At 37.2% G+C, this 24,233-nt stretch overlaps 2 protein-coding genes across 11 annotated transcripts in view; one reads left to right on the top strand and one right to left on the bottom strand.

The window, feature by feature from the left end:
• Camta (Calmodulin-binding transcription activator) overlaps positions 1-24,233 on the bottom strand; it is a 1,741,786-nt gene that overhangs the window by 1,511,426 nt on the left and 206,127 nt on the right. The window contains exon 2 of one of the 10 annotated variants that reach the window (XM_069821663.1): positions 10,814-10,860. The exons of the other annotated variants lie outside the window; for them this stretch is intronic. The gene's annotated coding sequence lies outside the window, so the exon portion shown is untranslated. The remainder of the gene's footprint in view (positions 1-10,813; positions 10,861-24,233) is intronic. 10 annotated transcript variants of the gene reach the window in all.
• Positions 19,488-24,233, top strand: part of LOC138698290 (uncharacterized) — a 94,567-nt gene continuing 89,821 nt past the window's right edge. Inside the window, exons 1-2 of the mRNA XM_069824493.1 lie at positions 19,488-20,090; positions 20,201-21,458. Of these exons, the coding sequence (XP_069680594.1) occupies positions 19,825-20,090; positions 20,201-21,458 (1,524 nt within the window). The 5' untranslated portion in view covers positions 19,488-19,824. The remainder of the gene's footprint in view (positions 20,091-20,200; positions 21,459-24,233) is intronic.

Genomic DNA, 24,233 nt, shown 5'->3' with positions numbered 1-24,233 from the left:
TCTTCCCACACATACAAAGCAGTGGTTTTATTTTTATTATTAGCTTTCGTCGGTTTAGTCGTTGTCATAGTTGCCACTGGATCAAAAGGTTGCGGGTTCAAACCTGGCGGAGTGCAATCCATATTCATTCATTCATTCATTCATAGTATTCTCCCCAAGGGCAGGTCTTTCAGTGCAAGCCTAGCATTCTCAAATATTTCCTATTTTCTACCGTCCTCTTTGTCTCCGCATATGATCCATGTGTCTTAAGCTGCGGTTTGTTTATGGCGATCATCGCCGGGCGCACATCGCCAGCGATTGTCGCCGGGGTTGCTAGCAGTTGAAATAAATGCGCACGGTTTCTTTACAACGAAGATTGCCAGCGCAGTTCGTTGGACGCGACGCAGATCGCTGGAGGTTGCTTCTGAAGCAAATTCAGGACGCACATCGCCGCATTCGTGTTCAATAATCGATATTTAGAGAAGGTCATGTTGTAATATCGAATATCTAATCTGTACGTTATGACTGCAAAACAAATCAAGACTTTTGTAATTTTTCGAGGTCTGAAGACAAAATTATTATTATTGGATATGTGTCACAACATAATGCTCTTTTTTATATGAGCTTGAAAGAATATAAGGACACACGGGCGAAGGAATTTATGTGGAAAGAACTTCGTGAAATTTTAAAGAAAACTAATGTCTTAAATGTTAATTAATAAACAAATTAAACAATAAACCCTTACATTACATATTACACTTTTATCACACCCAGAGAGTTCCGTTCAATGCTGGGTAAGGGCGAAATTCTCTCCTCTGTAAGTTTTCCACCAGCTCTCTTGCACTCTTTTTTATATAGTTATTTATTTAGCTATCTATCTTGTACCAACAATAAAAACATGGTTTTAATTATTTTTAATTTGCACAGTCTTCGTACCTACATAAGTACTTACGCGGTATTCTGAAATATAGCGGATTTTTTTTGTACAGATGTAGTTGATCGTATATACAAGGCATAATAAAAGCCCAAACAACCAAACCTAACCTATCACATGTTCGTACATGTAAAGTGTATAAGCAGATTACGAAGGGAACTACCTCGGCGCTAGTTTAGCCAATTTTTTTAATTATTGTTTGGAATACACCATGTAATGTAATACAGTATCATAATAATAAGTTAATAACCTGAGTTACTGCCAATCTTTCAGCTGGAGGTACTGGGGTCTGAACAAAATTTGTAGGTAATTTCACATTGTCATATTCAATTAAACTCAAAACATAATCAAACTGGTTAGGTGAGAGTCTGAAATATTCCTTAAATTTTGTAGCGTTTTTATAAAGATGTCTCATTATCAATGTGTTAAAACAGTCTTCTGTAAACCTATTACTGAATATTTCATTAGTCTGTAGCTTTTTCCTTGTATAATACGCATGCTCGATAGTGATATCGTCATCTTCCTCTTCTAGAATAAATAGCCACTTCATTATCCTGGATTTATTCATATTATTTTTTTGGTTATGTCCGTGGCCTACATTAATTTACTTGACCATATGTAGTAGATGAAGGAATAAACAAATGAGAATCTACAATAAAGAAACCACTTCTCGGCGATGTGCGTCCGATGATGATCGCCGTAAACAAACCGTACCTTTAATGTTGTCTATCATCTGATATCGTCGGTTTCTTGGTAAAAGTGACCAAGTCACATTCCAAGGCTTCCAAGCATTATGAAAATTTAAGACATAATTTTATATTAAAAACTAATAATATAGCACATTTACCTTCAAAATAACTTATTACTAACATCTAAAGAAGTACAGTTACCTTTGGATGGATCATTAAACCTTTAAATGGCCCTTTTCCAACAATTTTGCATTTTGGACTTGGTCACTTTTACCAAGAAACCGACGATATCTTCTTCTGCCACGAACTTTTCTCACATTCACCATTCCTTCCAGTACATCCTTCAGTAGGTAGTTTCTTCTTAGCCAGTGACCTAGCCAATTTCTTTTTCTCTTCCTGATCAATTTCAGCATTATTCCTTCTACATCCACTCTTTCTAACACAGCTTCATTTCTTATTCTTTCTGTCCGCTCCATTATCTATACATCCACATTTCAAATACTTCTAGTCGTTTCTTTTCACTTCGTCGTAATGCTCGTTTCTGCCCCATAAAATGACACGCTCCACACAAAGCACTTCACTAGTCTCGGGAAAACCTCAACCAACCTCCGATGTCTACTGGTTAGTTTACAGTAGATTTCCATCCAGTGCTGAGCTCACTCTTGCATGAATTCATAGGGCCTAGTTCGAAAAGTAACATAATTTTACCCAAGATTATTTATGTGACGGGTCCATACCTGTGGAGCAACGGTCTGCCGCGAAACCAGGTGGCCCGGGTTCGAATCCCGGTCGGGGAAAGTTGCCTGGTTGAGGTTTTTTCCGGGGTTTTCCCTCAACCCAATACGAGCAAATGCTGGGTAACTTTCGGTGCTGGACCCCGGACTCATTTCACCGGAATTATCACCTTCATTTCATTCAGACGCTAAATAACCTAGATGTTGATACAGTGTCGTAAAATAACCCAATAAAATAAATAAATTTATGTGACGGTATATTACATGTCCTAAAAATCGAGTTTGTCTGACAACCTATGAAAATTTACATGAAGCATTTTCCTCAGAAACAGCAAACGCGAACTCAAATACTGATAATAACTTTGGTGTTTCCGGCATTACTTGAAAGCCATTTCAATCTGAGCAAATTCTTACATGTATGCGACAATATTTAAGCGTAGAAGACTGTGGACCATAAGATTTTCAAACGAAATGTTCTTAATAATATCCCCATATTGTTCTCCACTATAGTGGTAGTAACTGTTGTCAAGAATTGAGAACGAAAAACAGCGAGTATGTATGTAAGTTATTCGTGAGACAATTTTTCATATGGGTACACTACAGCACTGACTTCACTTCATTTAAGGACACTTGGTACAGATTTCGAGTTTTTCCGTATGCTTTACTTTACCTAAAAATAAATTGAATTTCCTCCAAAACTATAGCAGATAGAACAGTCCTGGGCACAACGGGGAACGGAACTCTGAAACCCCCTCTCATGTCCTTGCCACTTGCATTGTCTTATAAACAAATGCACAGGGGCACTGTGCATCAGTGACGGATTTAAGGCAACCAGTGAGAACCGAAAATTCGTAAAAGCTATAATACAATCCGTCACTGAGCAGTACTTAACTGCCGGTCTACTCATCTCAGCCGGGCAAGGTGGAGTGGGAAGTTAAGGGGAATTCTGTAGTGACTGAATTCAGCTAATAGTGCCCAGGTCTGAGATAAAACAATAACATTTTTACCAATCATAAGACATACCTGCAGATTAAAGAATGTTTAATACTGGTTGGTTCCGTCTATAGCTAATCTATTTCAGGATCGATTACTTTATATAATAGCCATACACTTATAAGGGGTTTCATTTTATGTGGAAAAACGTTTTCGCCTTTACGGCATCTTCAGGCCCTATTAAAATGTCAATAAAATACCCTGCTGAGTTTATTGATACACACAATAAGTAACTAGGGTTATTTTCTTTCAGTTTAGAATGATATAGGCCTAAACAATGGAGTGAAAAATTCATAATTATTTTTGTCTGGCACCATTTTCTCAGAATGTAGGAAGTCAAAACTTAATGAAGAATTTTATACACGTTATTCAATAGAAGTTTGACACTGTATGTAAAAGATTTTTTTAACATTCAGCCTTAACCACTTCCCTTATTATCCCGAGTTAACTCGGGTTGCTAACATGTGTCAAAATTTATTAACCCGAGTTAACTCGTTTGAGTCCCATTGTCTATTTCATAGTGATTTTTTAAGTATGTAAGAAAATTAGTGATGTACAGTGATTCTGCAATATTAAATGACCTCCTTACGAAAATAAAAAAATATGACACTTTTTTCACAAAACTGGTAAAATATATAGTAAGGGAAGAGGTTAATTATTTTTGTAATTTATTAATTAATATAATCAAAATTATGTTCATGTTAATTAATAAAATCAATAATTAAGACTTCATGCCAAAAATACTTCCACTTACAATGACAAACTATTAATAAACGTCCATCGCTGTGCAATAGCTGTTAACATGTATGACCGTGGAACGCGCGGGCCAGGGTTGGAACAAGTTGACAAGTTACCTGGTTGAGGTTTTTCCGAGGTTTTCCTTCAACCCATTAGAAGCAAATGCTGGGTAACTTACGACGTTGGACCCTGGATTCATCTCTCTGGCATTATCACCTCCATCTCATTTAAACGTCAGATAATCATAGCAGTTGATAAAGCGTAGTAAAACAACCAATTAAGAACTAAGAAGCAATGTGTATAGAAACGTTAATTATGTTCTGACAAACAGGTTCTGAGAAAATGATACCAGAAGAAAAAATATTTTAAAAAATCAGAAATTTTCACTCCAGTATTTAATTGTTGTCAATTGGAATAAAACACTCCCACTTATTGTGATTATCAATAAACTCAGCAGGATATGTCTTGTAATTGGTTAAAAGTTTGCTTATCTGCTATAGTTATAAAGAAAATTCAATTTTATTCTTTTGAGGTACTGAAAAGCATACGGAACAACTGGCAATCTCTAACAAGTGTTCCTGAGGGAATATCCATCGAATTCATCCGGGTTTGAACTCGTAATATTTGTATTTAGAGGCAAGCACGGCAACCTATACAAATACGTCGTACTTCTGCGCACCGTATACTTAGTTAATAAAACAAAGTGACAGAAAAGTCTGTCTGAAGCACATGACAGCCCCGAGTATCTCATAGCAGCCTCGGACTCCAAGCACTGTAGTCGGATCAGAGTTGGTTGGCTTGTAGGCCGGAAAGAAAATGACTTTCCAATGTATTTTTCAAGCTCTTGCCCGACATTGCACAAGGGGTGCGGGCGACACAGGAGGGGTAGGAGGCGGAGTGAGGGTGTAATTTGGCAGGTTATCCCCCGTGCGGGAGTATAAGCCCCCGAGGGCGAGAATCGTGCCAAATGGGCGTTATGGAGTGCCACTGGCAACATGAACCTTCAGAAACTAAAAGCGGAGTATGTCAACTCTTTTTTTTCCCTCCGTGTTAACTCTAAATACATGTGTTCACTTTCCACTGCCTCGACTTAGCAGAAAGCTACTTAGTTATAATTAACATGATGCTCAGACAGGATTTCATTTTTACGTTGTCCAATAACTTTTTCTAAATCGCAGCTACTCTAGAAATGGAATTAAAACAAGCGAACCTTTTGTTTCAAATAAACATGAAGTAAGTACTGCTCGTGAATCTCGCAAGAAAGCAGCGTACAGCTTTAGGAAGATTCTCAACTATATGGGGGAAAAAAATGTCGTTAAGGAGGTTAATCTACAAGCTTATACATAAATGGATACACATATATTTAGAGGATGTACAGCAGATTTAAAACGCGTTAATAAACGACATACCATTCGCTCAAAGGTTAGAATATTCACAAATCGGTAAGTACGAAAGAAATTTGTAGGGAACAAAAACAGTGTTGTACACCTAAATTATAGAGTGCCAGAATTCTTCCCTGGAGTACCAAATTAAAATTATTAGGAATCCTAGCAGATTTAAGGACAATGATTATAGCATTTCGCCGTTATATTTCAGTATTTTTATTTATACAGTAGAGCGTCTCGTTTAGGCACAGTGAAAACGTAAACAAAGTGCAGGTAACGTGTGGCGGGAGGACGAGCCGCACGATAAATACGAGGGATGCACAAGGTTTTAGTTACAACATTTATTGCGGAACATTAACTGAAATTATATTTTCCAAAAACACAGAAAACAAAAGAACAACAATTGCATAACGTTATCATTTACACATTTTAACAAACAAGCAATTGTAAAGTTGAAATAATGCAATATATATATATATATATATATATATATATATATATATATAATTGGGTTATTTTACGACGCTGTATCAACATCTAGGTTATTTAGCGTCTGAATGATATGAAGGTGATAATGCCGGTGAAAGTTACCCAGCATTTGCTCGTATTGGGTTGAGGGAAAACCCCGGAAATAACCTCAACCAGGTAACTTGCCCCGACCGGGATTCGAACCCGGGCCACCTGGTTTCGCAGCCAGACGCGCTGACCGTTACTCCACAGGTGTGGACAAATTCAATATAACAAATCAAATTTGCTACTTATATGATGTTGCTTTCATGCAGCATTTTGTACGGTCATAAATTTCATTCTCTGTATGACTAACATAATATCACCGTCTTCTGTGGCCGAATTAACAAAACTACAGTATATTGATCTGAAGTGGTCAGGTACAGTGCCTGAATAAATTTAACTTTGAGAAAGGATAATTACGTTAGGAAATAGTGTTGTCACTTCACACCAATATACTGTAGTTCTGTTAATTCGGCCACAGAAGACGGTGATATTATGTTAGTCATACAGAGAATGAAATTCATGACCGTATAAAATGCTGCTTGAAAGCAACATCATATAAGCAGCAAATTTGATTTGTTATATTGAATTATTTAAACGTTAAAATTGCTTGTTTGTTAAAATGTGTATATGACTGATAACGTTATGCAATTTGTGTTCTTTTGTTTTGTGTGTTTTTGGAAAATATAATTTCAATTAATGCTCCGCCATAAATGTTGTAACTAAAACCTTGTGCATCCCTCGCGTTTTTCGAATGACTCGTCCTCCCCTCACACGTTACTTGCACTTTGTTTACGTTTTCACTGTGCCTAACGAGACGCTCTACTGTACTGCCAAATTGTAGAATTTCGTAAATTTGGATAAGTACGAATAAAAGTTATGACGGATAATAGTATTGAATATCGAACATCTAGAAATTTGAAATTCATGTTGAAATTCCTAAATACAAATTACAGAGAACCCTAGTAGATTTTAGAAGAATAAAGACGATTTAGGCAGGTTTCATTATGCCATTCCAGCTTTCCTTGCCAAAACTGCAGTGTCAAATTTTCGGTAAGTACAAAAGGAAATTGTGGAGGATAACAAAAGTATTGGAGAACCAAACATCTAGAACGTCGGATTTCTACGCAGGAGTTCTCAATTAAATTGTGGTGAGTCCTACTAGATGACTGTACAATGATGGTATCTACTGGTACGCATGCTTTCTTGGGATAGGCTACTTACATAAGTTCCTCTTCTCAAAACTGTAAATTAAAAAAAAAAAAAAATTAAAGGGAACTGTGATTGTGACAAAAATGTTGGACAATGATCTTCTTGAGTACCGGTGTCTGAACCCCACGTTGGAATTCCAAATTCAAATTCTGGGGATTCATAGCAGATTTTTTAAAAATAATTAGTGTTTCGCAAGGTTTTCTAGGGTACTCCCGTTTCTACTGCCAAATAGTACCTACAATTTTATTTAACAAATTTCAATACATACGAATCAAGTCACGACCAACAATAACAGTGCTGGGCAATGCACATTTATAGCGTTGAAATTTTAAGTTTCACATGCAAATAAAAATTCCGGGAAAGTCTAGTATATTTAGGAGAAAAATGGTTTTAGACAGGTTTTGTTATGTTACTCCAGCTTCTCTCGACAAAAGTTGAACAATTTATGTCATTAACGAACGGAAAATTAAATGATGGTTTATTTAACGGAGCTCGCAACAGCCGAGGTTATACAGGGACATCATTTTATTTTTACTTCAATTTTTATTCTACCTGAGTTTTTGAATGTACTTCACTCCCACCCCTTCTACTAATGAAGTTCCAACTGTCCTCCACACAGAATCAAGGCCGCATATAGTAAACAGCACTGAGTTAGTGAGTATAGTACGTTCCAGAAATATGTTCGCGTTTTCCAGTGACGAAAGAGCTTTCAATATTGAATCATATTTTCGCACAGGTACTGTGCGTTTGCCTACGTCGCATCTCGGTTTCCCCCACCTGCTTCTGCACGCCCCTCTGTAAAAGCTAGGCTGTCTTAGCTCTTTTCTGAAAACAATAATTTCTGTTAGGAATTGGACGTTTACGTAATATTATACAACTGTTTAAAATAACTTAAATAAAAGGGCCTCGTTAAGTAATTAACTGTCACGTGATTACCCCTCTTTCTACGATCCTGCGGCATAACCACTTGGACGGACAGTAGATAGCATGTCTGAGTAATTTTATCTTTGTGGGTCGGGCAGAAGTGAAGGTTGAATTTACAGTACGTAAGGTACTATTTTATAGAGTAGGTACAGAATTATTTCAACATGAGTTACTCGTACGAAGGACGAAACTGGGAATTGGAATTAGATGCAATAGTCTATAGTGCGATAATATGCACAAAAGAACTAAAGCCTGTATCGAAATGAACGGCCACCATTTTCAAATATGTGTTTAAATATCCATATTATGATTATTTTTAAATTTAACTTCATTCTCTAGATTGTACGCTAATATGCTTGCAGACAGTAGTCTATAATATATACTGCATAATGAATACGTCCGCATGGATAGTTCAATTCGTGAGTAAAAACACTTATTGTTAATACAGTACTGCATTTTGATTAAACAAATACCTAGTGAAAATTATCGCGATATTTCCTAGTTTACGTAAATGGCTGAAGTACTTTTCTTCCCTCCTATACCTAGTAAAGTGTTATTGTTTGTGTTTTACGCCAGTATCATCGTGGAAGGAGTAGCGAACGGTGTTTCCGGTTCTCTAAAGGTATAGGCAGGTTAATATTAAAAATGTTAGTAAAAATAAAATGATGTCCCTGTATCAGCGTCGCCAGTGTGCAGGAATTTTGTTCCGCAGGAGTTCTTTTACAGGCGAGTAAATCTAGTGACATGAGTCTGTCGTATTTAAGCACACTTAAATGCCATCGACCTCGGCCGGAATCGAACCCGCAATCTCGGACAATCTACCGACTACGCCACCCAGGCCGACTTGACGAATGGAAAGTGTAGCAGATAACAGTGCTGGGAACCGAACATCTAGAATGTCAGAATTCCAGACAGGAGATCCACATTCAATTGTTGTGAATCCCAATAGATTACTCGTCATTTGTGGTAAGAGTGTTACTCAGACTTTCTCGGAGTAGACCTACTCCTCATTTCCCATATCAAAATTATAATATTTCACAAATTTTTAATGGAAATAGTGACGGATAAGAACATTATAGGGTACCAAACGCTGGAATGTCGAAATCAACGCTGTAAATCCAAATTTATATTTCGGGGAATCGTATTAGATTTTTTCATAATGGAAACCATGCTAACCGAGAGGGCCAGCGGCGTGATAGAGGGCTGGTCTTGCATTCGGAAGTCCGGGGTTTGACCCCAGGGGCCGGCAATCCTGAGGTTTTTCATGGTTTCCTCACTTATTTCCAGGCAAATGTACCTCTTGAAAGTCCGGCCATGGACGGCGATCCTTCCCTTAATCCTTTCATATCTGAGAGTGAATGCTGTGTAATGTCTTAAATGTTTGTGTTGTATCGGAGGTGGCCCTGGCATTGAGCTGATCCCTCATCCGGGGAGGCCCTCCATGTCCTTGCGTGGTCAAAAAAGTATGTATGTGATCCATTGATTAATTCCTCTCCCGACAGGTCGCGGCCCTGTAAGGCCCGGGTGGTGTGGGTCGTATAAATGAACCTAAAATGGAGAGGTTAAACTAAGGTAAAGAAAGAAAGAAAACCATGCTAAGCAGATCATCTTGGGGTAGTCTTGTTTTTTTTTTTTCAAAAGTTGTACAATATCACCGTAATTCATAACAATTCCCGTCACCATGCACAAATACGTAAAACAGAAGCGACTTCATCATATCACATTTTCTGGGAAGCAACATTTCAAAATTCTTACGACGAGCATTCCACGGGGTTAATATACAGAGTGTTCAAAAAGTATGGAATATTACTCATAACGTCTTAAATTGTAATTTTACAGAAAAAAAAGGTATTATACAAAATTTATTGGGAGATAAACAATACAATATGGCAGGCCTATCAGTGTTCGAAAAAAAGTTCGTTATTCAGACATACAGAGTGTGGCAGCAAACTTTATTTTTTTTTTTTTTAAACAGCAACCTATATTAAACTTTACATATTCCGAATCTCATTTAAATTTTAGGTATGAATGTGTAGAAATTTTATTCATTCACCCGTTTCATGTCTCTTAACTACTTATTATACTTGTTTCGTTAACTTCAAACTTGAGACAAATGAGTATGTAAAATCATGTTGAGTAGACCATAAAACTAAATAATAATAATCTAGCGCTACAGCCCGTGAAGGGCTAGACCAACCAGCCGCCTGCTGACCTCATGCCCATATGCCGAAACAGAGGTGGACGATCATCCAACCAGAATGGAGGTATCGTGTAGTTAGCACGATGATCCCCCCCAGCCGTTATAGCCGGCATTCGCAACCGGATTAGCTACCTATCGTAGCTCCCCAAGTGCATCACGATGCTGGGTGGGCACCGGTCCCACACACTGGCCGAAATTTCATGAGAAAATTACTTCCCCCATGAGAACTCGAACCAGCGCGCATTCCGTAACGCGAGTCCTAGGCAGGATGCCTTAGACCACGACGCCGCGGGGCGGGACCCATTAAAAACTAAACAAAACATTATTACTAACCAAACTTTACCACAGATGCTCAAAATGAGAACCATTCACAGTCATACAATGTTCCAGTCTATCACGAAAACTATCCATTGTGATATGAGCTGGAAAAGATCAGTCAAGACAAGAGGAAGACAATGGTCAAAGTCAGTTACTAAACTCTTAAAATGTATATGAATATTAGTTATTTTACTCACATTCTGAATCTCTTAGAAGTTCCATTTAAAGAAAAATATCAACTCAACTGTAAAGAAACGAAAGCAAAATTAGTTACAGCCAACATAAAATAAACTAACGTTCTGTAACAGTTCACTTCAAATACACAAGAAGATTTTTTTAGGCTTTCACAACGTTTGTACTCAGAAGAACAATTTTGGGGTTCAAACCATGTGGTGATGGTGAATACCTCTCTTTTAACGTTTAGAAACTACACTATGCCTGTTCAGTTTCCTTACCGCTAGAAGACATATTCCCACAGTTTTATTTAGTTTCCAGAAGTAAGAAATGGCTACGGTCAACCGAATCTGCATGCATGCTTGATATATGTTCAAGTTAAATTATTTCGCGACTTATCCCCATACAGCTATAAACAGAGCAGAAGAGTCAAAAACTAATTTTAAGGACAATAAAAGTTTGTAAAGAAAAATATTATTATTATTATTATTATTATTATTATTATTATTATTATTACTTTCCATTGTTATTATTATTGTTATTCTTATTATTAGTAGAACTGTAGGAATTGTATTCTTCATCTAACATAATTAGGAACATTAAATTCGACGTTTGAGATGGGTAAGGCATGTAGTATGTATGGGTGCATCCAGAAGTGCATATAGTGTGTTAGAAGAGTGAGTGAAAAATATCTTTGCGGAGGCCGAGACGTAATTGGGAGGATAATGTTAAAATGGATTTCAGGGAGGTGAAATATGATGCTAGAGACTGGATTAATCTTGCTCAGGATAGGGACCGATGGTGGGCTTATGTGACGGCGCCAATTAACCTTCGAGTTCCTTAAGAGCTATTTGTAAGTATTATTGTTATTATTATTTTTTATTATTATTATGATTATTATTGTTGTTATTCTTATTATTATCAGAACTGCACGCATTATATTCTTTACCTAACATAATATTAGGAACATTAAATTCAGACGTTTCAGATGGGCAGGACATGTAGCACGTATGGATGCATCCAGAAGTGCATACAAAGTGTTAGCTGGAAATGGCTCAGGTGAAACTGAAAAAGCCGTCAAAACCGCTGATAGACAGAGAATTTAAACATAAAGCGCTTCTAATATTTTGTACATATGTTTATGTAAAGTAGCAGTTATATTAATTGCTGCGTAAAATTTATAAGGTGTCATTTGTATGGCACCGTTTATTTCTGCGTATATATATTGTAGGTTATATTTTAAATGTTTATTCCATGGCAGTTATGACGGTAATAATTTCATAATTAGAATTAAAAAGGCATCCTAAATAAACCTGGAAATGGCCCAGGGGAAACTGGAAAAGCCATCAAAACCGCTGACAGACAGACAGAGAATTTAAAAATAAATAGCTTCTAATATTTTGTACATATGTTTATGTAAAGTAGCAGTTCTATTAATAGCTGCGTAAAATTTATAAGGTGTCATTTGTATGGCACCGTTTATTTCTGCGTATATATATTGTAGGCTATATTTTAAATGTTTATTCCATGGCAGTTATGACGGTAATAATTCCATAATTAGAATTAAAAAGGCATCCTAAATATATCTGGAAATGCCTCAGGGGAAACTGAAACAGCCATCAAAACCGCTGATAGACAGACAGAGAATTTAAACATAAATAGCTTCTCATATTTTGTACATATGCTTATGTAAAGTAGCAGCTCTATTAATTACTGCGTGAAATGTATAAGGTGTCATTTCTATGGCACCGTTTATTTCTGAGTATATTTTGTAAGCTATATTTTAAATGTTTATTCTATGGCAGTTATGACGGTAATAATTTCATAATTAGAATTAAAAAGGATCCAAATAAACCTGCAAATAGCCCAGGGGAAACTGGAAAAACCAGCAAAACTGCTGATAGGCAGACAGAGAATTTAAACATAAATAGATTCCCTGAAATTCCATCTCTGAATTCCGAAATGAAAGCCAAGTTCAGAAACCGATGGTACCGCGCATATTAATTTTATACAAAGACCCAATCAGTTAGCTAACGCGTTCTTGTTAGATGAGGTCAGCAGCTTGCACCAAAAATCAATAAATCATCAAATTATATGAAACACGCTTCATTTCCGATTCGGTACTACGCCGTCCCAATCTACAACTCAATTAATGCTCCAATTTAGTCAAAGTTAAGGTTACAAATATCTCTACAGGCCATTTTTAACATAAAAATTAAATTTCCGGAGTATAATTACTCAGTGACTGGCACACAAAACCCAAAACTTCCAGGAACATGACTGAGAAGAAATTAAAAGAGTCTCCTTGAAGCACTCTTGCTCTTAGAAAGGCTCCATTACGAGGTCAGGGTAACAGTAGCCAAGCCCGGCTATATAGGACCTCTACTGCACGTTCCGAAAGCTGTGGAAAGAAATTGCCTTAAAACAAGGATCTTCAACTTATAAAACCCACGGGGTCTGCAAACACACAGACCTAAAAAAAAAGGCAGTAACAAAATTTCAAAAGCACCCTTAGGGAAGGAACCTGGTAAAAATGTACAACGAAACAATACGCTAACCTGTATCTACATAGATGAGATTGGGTCTTTTCCTGAAATGTATGCGATCGTCTTCTCTTCCCGAAAGGCTGGAACTCTATAAAGACTGATTCAAGCTAATGATTTTCCTCTGGGAAAACGTTTCGCCGATAGTCGTGCTACAAGCATCCGGCAAGGCACAAACATGGTTCTAAGTTCGATGATGTTTGTAGGCTGGATTATTTTCGGTAGAGATCCGGTATCATGCCCACTACATGTGAAAAGAGTCCCAAAATTACTGGTATAAAATGTGTTAAGTCTAAAATAAGTCCAAGACTATGATAAGGTTAGAGTGGGTTAGACGAGGTGACAATTGAGTGACATGAGGTCAAGGAATGTGAAAAGATTATAATGGGCTAGACAAGGGGATAGCTGAGTGGCAGGAGGTAGAGGATTATGATAAGATCAGACTGAGTTAGATGATGGTTACCCTAGATATCTAAGTAACTGGAGACCGATGATTAAGACAAGGTTACAGTGGGTTAGACGAGGGATAACTGACATATATACGTTATATTTTATCGTCACTTTTTCCTATTTTTTACCCTTCCTAGTAAGTAAAACAAACATTTTTGCATACTCTATAAGTCTTTATATTTTAAACATGATAAATAAAATATCATGCTTGTAGGCTATTTTTCATCCGAAAACAGGCTAGTATGTCCAGAATTTCCGTCTTATTTAAATAGGTTATTTAACGACGCTCTTTCTTCTGCACCGTTTCTTAGAGTAGATGAAAGCGTGATAGCGAACCATTGTTTCGTCGGAATGAGCCTGAGGATTCGGTACTGGATTACCTGATATTCGGTTTATAATTACGGAAAACTAGGAAGAAACTAACCAGGTAATATATCAAGTGTTTCGAACCCATGCCCATTCGTAGCTTCGGAACACGAATCTCGTTCTCCAACCCTTAGGCCACCCGATGGTGCAAGGAGCAGCCAGCAAGTTGAAATGTTGGTACACGAATATATCAGTACTAAAAGCGAGCAGAATTTATTTTCATCGTGAAGTGTTTCAGTGCTGAAAATAGTAAATAGGGGCTTTACGACACAGAAAAAAGTCAATCTCTGAAATTATGAAACTCTAACTTCCATTTTCTGTGAAGACCTGCGTGGATGGTGTGAGAAGGCGTTGTTTATAACCCATCGAAAGTGGCAGTTCTAAAGCGTGTGTAAAACCTGTATAGCATTTTCGTGATTTTAATTACTTTCCTTTTTCATTTTATTGTCTTTTTTCTAGCAAAGTGTTAGGCCTATAATTAACGATTGCAAACATGTAGGTCGTTTTAAAAAACAAACGAACTCAATGAACATGTTTTTGCAGAAACGCCCACACTTGGAAAAAGTAAAATATTACGCCATGGATAACAAAATCCTCTTATTCGCATTTCACACTTTACACTTATTTTTATTATAGAACTTTCTGTGACGTGGAGCACTTTTTGAGGTTAAATGGGATATTTTCTCATTATAAAATTTCAAATTGGACGTAGCTTCCTTTTATCTAGAAAAAAAAAACTGATAAACTCAGTTGGGATTCCAACCTCTACTTCCTTTTGCGAAGATCTGTCGGAGAATTGATTTGGTTCTAATAAACTATCGAGTTTAAAGCACATAGAATGTAGAACATTATTTGTAATGTTATAGTCTACACGTAGTTGTATATAGTTTTACCATAAAATGTTACATAGAAATGTTACTGGAAATAAATTAACTAATATTGTACCATTGTTTTGGAGAAAAAATATATTCTGACACACAGAGAGTAACTTTTAGCGACATCCCATTTTAATTTACATTTTTGAAATTTGCATTAAATTGTAGGGAAGAGTTGGGTAGTATCGGACATCGGGTAATATCGGACAATGATGTTTCTTCCATCTACCACCAGATGGTAGTACAGTGATGTTTCTTTCATCTACCACCAGATGGTAGTAGCAGTGTTCAGATGACGCATACAGAGACGTAACCATGTCACTTAGGTACTACCATCTGGTGATAGATGAAAGAAACATCACCGAGACCACACCTGTGGAGTAACGGTTAGCGCGTCTAGCTGCGAAACCAGGTGGCCCGGGTTCGATTCCCGGTCGGGGAAAGTTACCTGGTTGAGGTTTTTTCCGGAGTTTTCCCTCAACCCAACATGAGCAAATGCTGGGTAACTTTCGGTGTTGGACCCAAGACTTATTTCACCGGCATTATCACCTTCATCTCATTCAGACGCTAAATAACCTAAGCTGTTGATAAAGAGTCGTAAAATAACCTACTAAAATAAAAAAACCATCACCGTCCGATATTACCCGATGTCCGATATTACCCAACTCTCCCCTATATAGGGTGTTTCAAAAATACGAGGCATAATTTCAGGTATGTATTTCCCACATGTAGACAATCAAAATAGTTCATTACAACATGTGTCCGGAAATGCTTCATTTCCGAGTTATGGCCTTCACAACATTGAAATTCACCGGAACGTTTTTCTTTCCGCAGGTCGTTGTCATTACAGAAGATGTCCAAAATGTCCACCACCTGCTTGAATCGATGTCTCATTGACCTGCGAACACGATCCCAAACTCCAGGAGTATTGCGTATGTCCTCAGAACATGCCACAATTCGATTCCGAAGGGATTCCAAATCAGGCACCGGAGACGAATAAACCAATGATTTTAAATGGCCCCACAAGTAGAAATCGAGAGGGTTCAGATCAGGTGAGCGTGGATGCCAAGCAATTGGGCCACCTCTACATATCCATCGATCAGGAAACCTTCGATCCAAGTACCGGAGAGCCGTACGACTGAAGTGTGCAGGAGCGCCATGTGCATCTGGACATTGTCGCTGTGGGTACCTCTCCTGGTACAAACGACGAGCCAGCGCAGCATTGCCGTCCGCCTTACCGTACATGAAGTGTATATCTGCCAGCTCTTGATTTGAATACATGCCGCACAGTCTAACGCCTACACAACACTGAATGTAGCCTTCGCCTCGGAATGAACTGTCAGAGTGCCCTCTTAATGTCTCCTTTGACGGCAACGACCGGTGAATTTCAATGTTGTGAAGGCCATAACTCGGAAATAAAGCATTTCCGAACACATGTTGCAATGAACTATTTTGATTGTCTACATGTGGGAAATACATACCTGAAATTATGCCCAGTATTTTTGAAACATCCTGTATACTGTACGTGTAAAGAAATATTTCAATTGTGTCACTGAATTCTATTTTAAACATTAATTAAATTTCTTTGAAGATTACACAACATAAGTAGCTGTATCCGTATATAATATGACATGAAACTATAAAAATACAAATAGCATGAAGAAAAAAATCACTAAAACTAAGAATGAAAATTTGTCCGTTCCTGAGCTAAAAATCGTTCTTCTTATTCAAAGGTAGAGAAGTCCAAATAATCGTTCGTTATGGGATCAGAACGAGAAATCAAAAAGAGATATCTGATTTGTTTAAAAAAGTAGACCTGTGTACACACATAACACAATCATCTGTTTCTAAGATACTGTAACAATAAAAGAGGAAAAGAGAAGAATAAGCAAAAATCTAGAAGACCAGAGACAACCACAAGAGGATAAAATGCCTTTCATATGATATTAAAGATCAGAATAAACCAGTAGGAAAACTCTCATGTCTTGCTATTACAGCCACATCTACTCCAGGATAAAATACAATACAATATCTTGGGATCAGCAGATCAATACTTAATAGACAGAATTCTTGTCCTACAAAAACAAATAATTAGGACTATCTTCAAAATTAAACCTCGCAACTCTTGCAAATGTCTAATCAGCAAAAGATTCTAACAGTTTCGTCCATAATTATCTTCGAACGTGCGCAATATGCTTTCAAACATAAAAATTTATTCAAGCGAAATTCTATCATTCTTATGATACTCGAAACAAGAACACCATAACCTCTCTAAACACACTATTAAACTACTTGAATCGTCTCTCATTTACTTATGTTCCAACATCTTTAATTCGCTTCTGGCCAACATCTGCAATCAGAAAACAGAAAATTCCTTTCGAAACTCTCTGAAGCATTTCCTCGCAAACCATTGTTTTTATAAGTTGGACGAGTACTTCTTCAGAAACGATGTACAAACGGACAACTAATGTAGGCACTATAAACTCAGCATTTATTGTTTTCACATAGATTTCTATCACACTCCTTATCTCTGTAGGCCTATCTTCTGCCCTGCTATACGTCTCGATTTATGTTTGCTCTGCTCCATTACTAGTTCTGTGAATTATTGTTTGTTAGTTAGTTAGTTTTAATTTGCCATTTACGAGTAATTAAACATTCAAGTGTATTGTATGTCAAATTCAGTTAGGTTACGAGTATAATTTGCTATTTAATTCACTGCTGTCAATTTAATAAACTTGTCATCTGGGATTTATTTTAATAATTAATTTGTATTATTGTTAATTTTAGTTAGCTTGTGATTTAAAATTTTATTGGTACTGTTTTCGTTAATTTTACTTAGCCTGTGATTCGCTAATTTAAACATTCAACTAAACTTCTGTTGTTAATTTTACTTAGTTTGAAGTTTGCTATTAATTTGTGCATTATTCTATTTTGTTTGTAATTACTAGGGCTGTGACATCGGTATATTTGTATTAGTTTGAGGTCGATTGAAACTGAACACACGACGCCGGACGTGTTTCAAGTACAGGCAACGTAAGCGAATTTGACACACGCCTAAGCAGCACTTTCCGTGTTTTGTATACGGTTATTGCGTATTATAAAATCAAGATAATACAATCCTTGTATAAGGATAGCAGGGGTCATACAGATGTTTGACGGAAACGATGCAGCTTCCATAAGTAATGCCCAAACTCTACTTGGTGACCCAAATATTAAAAAACAGTGTGAATATATTTCATCCAATTTTGGATTTATCCTCTGTACAATCAAATGTCTCGAAAAGACTGGTGTGAAATTGGTGAAGCAAGTTTCGATAGTAAATAATCTCATCTCAAAAGTGAATAATCTGCAAGATGATATAAGCAAATAGGTGTGTGCGAAAATGAACACTGTAATTAAAAAAACGGTAGTTTCAATTCATTATGCAAAATTACAAGAGTTTTGCCGGATGACAAGTGCGACTGTTATCAACTTGATGCAGAAATGGACGATGTGAAATATTTTACATATACGCCCTTGGTTTCAGCCGATGCAGTTTTTCCACATTGTAAGGTTATACTATCCGACACTCGGCGGTCATTTTCATTTGAAACTTTGAAAATGAATGTTATTGTTTATTGCAGCAGGAACCGAAACCAGGCAACAACATGCAAGAAACGTAAGGCACGTAATAGTTGTGATAAACAGTAAAATATAGGAAAAGCAAAATTGTAAGCCAAATACGTTTTCGGCTTTCTAAAACTATAATGCAAAATTCTTTCAAAAAAATTTTTTTAAGACTTATGTTTTACCACATTTGTGACAATTTAAGTATGATTTCCAACAATTATTCTCAACCTCACCAGCATTTTAGACCTTGCCGATATTAACCCTTATATGCAATGACTGTATTGTCTTGATTTTATAATATACATAATAGTATACAAAACACGGAACGGTGCTTGCTCAGGCGTGTGTCAAATTCGCTTCTGCTGCCTGTACTTGAAAAACGTCGACTACATTCTGTCCGGCGTCGTATGTTCACCTTCAATAGACCTCAAACTAATACTAATATACCGATGTCACAGTCCTGGTAATTACGATTTATCAATTAGTATAGGGGAAGTCCGTGTAACTTGGACCAGTGTGTAACTTGATCCAATGATGCAATCACTATTTCCAGGATAGTTTGCAAGGTACTTTATACAGCGCTTTGAACCTTCTACATGGTAGGCAACTGTCCATAAATCTCATTATGCAGGGTTGGCTTGACGCGGTCATAATGGTGTCGAACATTCTGTCCCCAAATTCTTCAAATCTTTTCACATTAGTTTGACAGCGTGTTGTGCGAAGACGTTTAGAAATACAAGACTGCCTTATACATAGCTACGAAGAAATACCAGTGTTGGAGGTAAGTTGAGTGAAATTTATATCAATATTTGTAAAGTAGTTTTTACGTAAATAATTTTTAAGTGTTTCTTTTACAATGCGTGTAAATTGAACCATCACAAAGCGTGTAACTTGAGCCAATGCTAAAATGTACCTACCCTTATAATATAACAAATTTAGAAGATAAAATTGTCCATTATGTCTTCACTAGTGTGAATTTCCAAAAATCAGAGGTCAGTGGATGAAAATTTTGTAAGGACATATAATTAAAATATTATTTATATAATATTATATAAATAATAATATTATAAAACATTACTTTAGTTTATTTCAATATTTTATTTCTTAAATTCTGTAATAAGACTTCGTTTCATTTGGTGGGTCGACAATTACAACTTTTTAACAAATTCTGCTTTCGCCATTACTTTACAGATGACTACAAGACAGGCAAGAAAAGCGAAGGGAGTGTATGGGAAGTGGAAAGAAGAAAATCTGCAACTCGCTTTAGTTGCAATATCGGAAGGGGTTGGCGTCAATGAGGCTGCACGAAGATATAATATACCTAGTGCCACACTTAAAACATACAACAAAAGGAAGGACGCTAAAATTAGCCAGCCCGGTCACCCACTTGACTTGCCACAAGAGGTGGAAAATGATCTTGTGACACATCTTCTGCAGCTAGAAAAAATGTTCTATGGGTAAATACATTACAGCAAAATGTATATTAGGGCCTACTATAGACCTACAACTTAATTCAATCAAACTTAATATAGGCCTAATACTTAATCTGCTTATTCTTTAATTTCAGATTGACACGAAGAAGTGTTATGAAATTAGCATACGAGATTGCAGAGAAGAATAAACTGGCCACTTGGTTCAACAGGGAAACGAAGTCTGCCGGCAAAGAATGGTTTTCCGGCTTTATGAAGCGCCATCCCGAACTTAGCCTTAGGCAGCCAGAAGCCACATCACTTGCCAGGGCTTCAGGATTCAACAGGGTTGTCGTCGGCAAGTTCTTTGACACATTGGAACACCTTGTCGACCAACACAAATTAACTGCTGCCAGAATATTCAACATGGACGAGACATCCCACAATGTCGTTCAACGCCAAGAGAAGATTTTGGCACAGAGGGGAAAACCTCAGGTTGGAGCCATTTCTTCTTGTGAGCGAGGTCAGAATGTGACAGGAGTGTATGCCATGAGTGCGAGTGGCTTCTTTGTACCTCCTATGCTGATTTACGCTAAGAAAAAAATGATGGAGTCTCTCACATTTGGAGCGCCTCCTAACACCATCTTCCGCTGTCAGGATAAGGGATGGATGGATTCTGACACATTCTGTGAATGGATTAGACACTTCATTAGAACTGTCAAACCCAGCCCTCAGGAGAAAGTACTGTTGATTTTAGATGGTCACAGTAGCCATACGCAATCGCTGAAAGCGATTGAGATCTGCCGTCAGTACGGTGTGATAATGTTATCTCTACCGTCACACTGCACGCACCATCTCCAACCACTGGATGTGTCGTTCTTCAAACCTCTGAATACATTCATGTCAGCTGCCATATCAACGAAGATGAGGGAACTTCCAGGACAGCGGCTGAATATCCAGCACATTGCCTCACTGGTAGGAGTGACATTCCCCAGAGCAGCAAATATGCAGATTGCAATGAATGGCTTTAAGCACACTGGTCTTTGGCCTGTCAACCGAAATGTGTTTTCAGAGGCTGATTTCGCGCCTTTTTTGGTGACCGATCGGCCTTTGAATGGTGAGCCATCAGCATCAGCATCTCGGGCAGCAGAAGAAGTGGAAGGAGCAACAACAGCAGCATCAGCAGAGAAAAAGATGGGAGACAATGTGGAGCTACTTTCTGGTCTCACAGAATATGTATCACTGAAGGAAATAAGCCCTTTGCCTTCGTCTTCCAAATCTGGACAGAGAAAATCCGGAACGAGATACAATGCATCTGGCGTGGTGCTGACGGCTACGCCACACAAGAATGCTCTGCAGCAACAATCAGATGGGAAGGCTGCAAAGAAGAGAAAATTATTTGATTTGAAAGTTAAGGTGACATCCAAAACAAGCTGTGTTATTTGTGGTGAAAGTGAGAACAAAGACTGGATTCAGTGCAATCGGTGTGGAAAATGGGCCCACGAAGAATGTGCAACAATTACAGATTAACTATTTTATTACTGTTGTATGTGAAATAATTGCTTGACACAAATTTTTGTTTGAATAAACAACATTATAGGAGTTAAATGTGTTTAATATGCCTGGTCCAAGTTACACGATCCTCTGGTTCATATTACACGACCCTGGCTCAAGTTACACGACTTCGAAATTTTGATTAAATTTTATTTTTGAAGTATTAGAATTAAAATTAGTGAAGTCATATTTTATTTAGGGATTTATTATGGCAATCTACCATCATAAAAAATTCAGGGACATTTTTCTCAATATGATAAGTGAGTTACGGCCATTCAAACTTAGGTGGTCCAATATACACGGTCTTCCCCTATTATTGTATAATCTTGTTATTGTATTTACAGCTCATGCATTTTGTCCAAGACACTCCCCCACTCTTCCTACAGAGCTGCGCACGAGATCGGATGGGTCTACTTACGAATTATAGGGGAATGGGTTAGCCTTTGCCTTGAACTCGGTAGACACACGCCCTACCTTCCCTTCTACTCCTACCCCCTCAACAGAAACTTTTTCCGGTACTGCACATCGCGGGTATCTTGACAAAATGCATGAGCTGTACATTTCATGCACAAACACTATATCTCTGCTATATCTCTGTAAAGGATAATAAACTAATACCACTACCACTACTACTACAAACAGTGGAACTTCAATAGGCTACAATATCAGTTATGCATCATAATGTAAATTATTTTTTTTAGTTGGTTATTTAACGACGCTGTATCAACTATTAGGTTATTTAGCATCGATGAGATTGGTGATAGCGAGATGATATTTGGCGAGATGAGGCCGAGGATTCGCCACAGATTACCTTGCATTCACATTACGGTTGGGGAAAACCTCGGAAAAAACCCAACCAGGTAATCAGCCCAAGCGGGGATCGAACCCGCGCCCGCACGCAACTTCAGATCGGCAGGCAAGCGCCTTAACCGACTGAGCCACGCCGGTGGCCTGTAAATTATTAAGATCACAGAAATAGTATCCATACAATATTCAGCTTTTGCAAGAAATTAAGTGAATACGACTTTGACAAAAGGAATTAATTCTATTAAATCTTAATTTAGAAGATATATCAAAACCAAGATCTTGTGAGATACATAATATTTTCACACCTATTTAAATGTCGGTGTCAATCGTCGTAACTAGATACTAGTTTTTACAACTCTCATTGGATGACACAAGTACATATACAGCTTTCTCATAAAGTCAAAGTGTGGGCAGACTTATCAAGAAACAATAAAGCTGGTCAATTTTTCATATAAGAAAATTTAAAATTTCATAAGAATCTACGGCTTTTGCGCAATAATGTTACCCCAATATTTTGTCAGTAGTGTTCTCCTGATGACCTACAGGAGGACGTCTGGTTTCAACAAAAGGATGTTCCTGCGCTCTTTGGAAGAGAAGTAACGAGTTTCCTTAACTATATATTCTCTGGTAAAAGGATCGGAAGAAGAGGACACATTTAATGGCCGGCTAGATCACCTGACCTTAACATGCTGAATTTCTTGCTAAGGGGCCACTTGATGTGCAGAATGTTGAAGATCTGAAGGAAAAATATCAGAGATAAAATGTAATAGATCAGTTCTGTAACTCTGGAAAAGGGAATGGACAGCTTTCTTGACAAACTAGAACTAGACCATTGTTTGTATGTGAATTTTTTCCATTTCCAGAAACTTTTGCAAAGATGTAAAGTGTTTTTATTCATATTTAAACTTGATTAGTAATTGTTAGGTGAACACTTTAAAAGCATGCATTTTATTAACTGAATCCCTTTTGGTTTTCGAATTACACGTGACAACTGACACATAATTAAGATGACACAATGTAATTTCACAGGCCATACAAACATTTGGATCAAAACTGAGACTTAATACTAAACCAACAAAAGTAGTTGGAAGTTGTACAAATGCATTTTCTAAGACCTCTTCTCGGATTGACTCTTTTAGACAGAAAAACTTAAAAAAAAAATCGCTGAGAAAATAAATGAATACCAACAACAATGGTTATGAAACTTCGAAAGAATGGGCAACAGCAGACTTCAAAACTTGCGTACCATATTTGAAGCTAAAGAAAAGCAGATCTTGTTGCATCCAAAATGAAATGGATAATCAAAAAGTACTCGAATTGGTGAGTTTCCCAGTTTATGACATTAATACTCCTAGCTGATATATTCAAAATGATGATTATACATAAAATTTAATACAATAAAATGTAATACAGATTCCAGATTATGTTAAAATCATTACAGGATGTCATTTAAACAATATTTCTGTTACAACCTATAGGCCTATATCTAAATATATTTTTTTTAAGTCTGGCATAATATTGTTTGATTTATTTCCAACAACTTTGGTCTACAATATTTTATGGTAAACCTAAAAATTATAAAGTTACGAATGATATTCCATACTCTTTTTTCTACATTCTGTATATGCAAGAGTACTAACACAGACTCTGCAAATCATTACAACATGCAAGAACGAGGGAGCCAGTTCTGCGAAGCGACAACGCTGAAAGATTAAAAAGGCAAGTTCCACCGAAATATTGCACAGATGGCAACGCGCCAGGTTAAAAAATGCAATGCTCACTTGGAACAATGGCGGTGACTCAGTTAAGTGATATGAATCAAACAAAATC

This window comes from Periplaneta americana, chromosome 1, assembly GCF_040183065.1.
Source record: "Periplaneta americana isolate PAMFEO1 chromosome 1, P.americana_PAMFEO1_priV1, whole genome shotgun sequence".
NCBI lineage: Eukaryota > Metazoa > Arthropoda > Insecta > Blattodea > Blattidae > Periplaneta > Periplaneta americana.
This window is presented reverse-complemented; position numbering and strand designations above follow the sequence as displayed.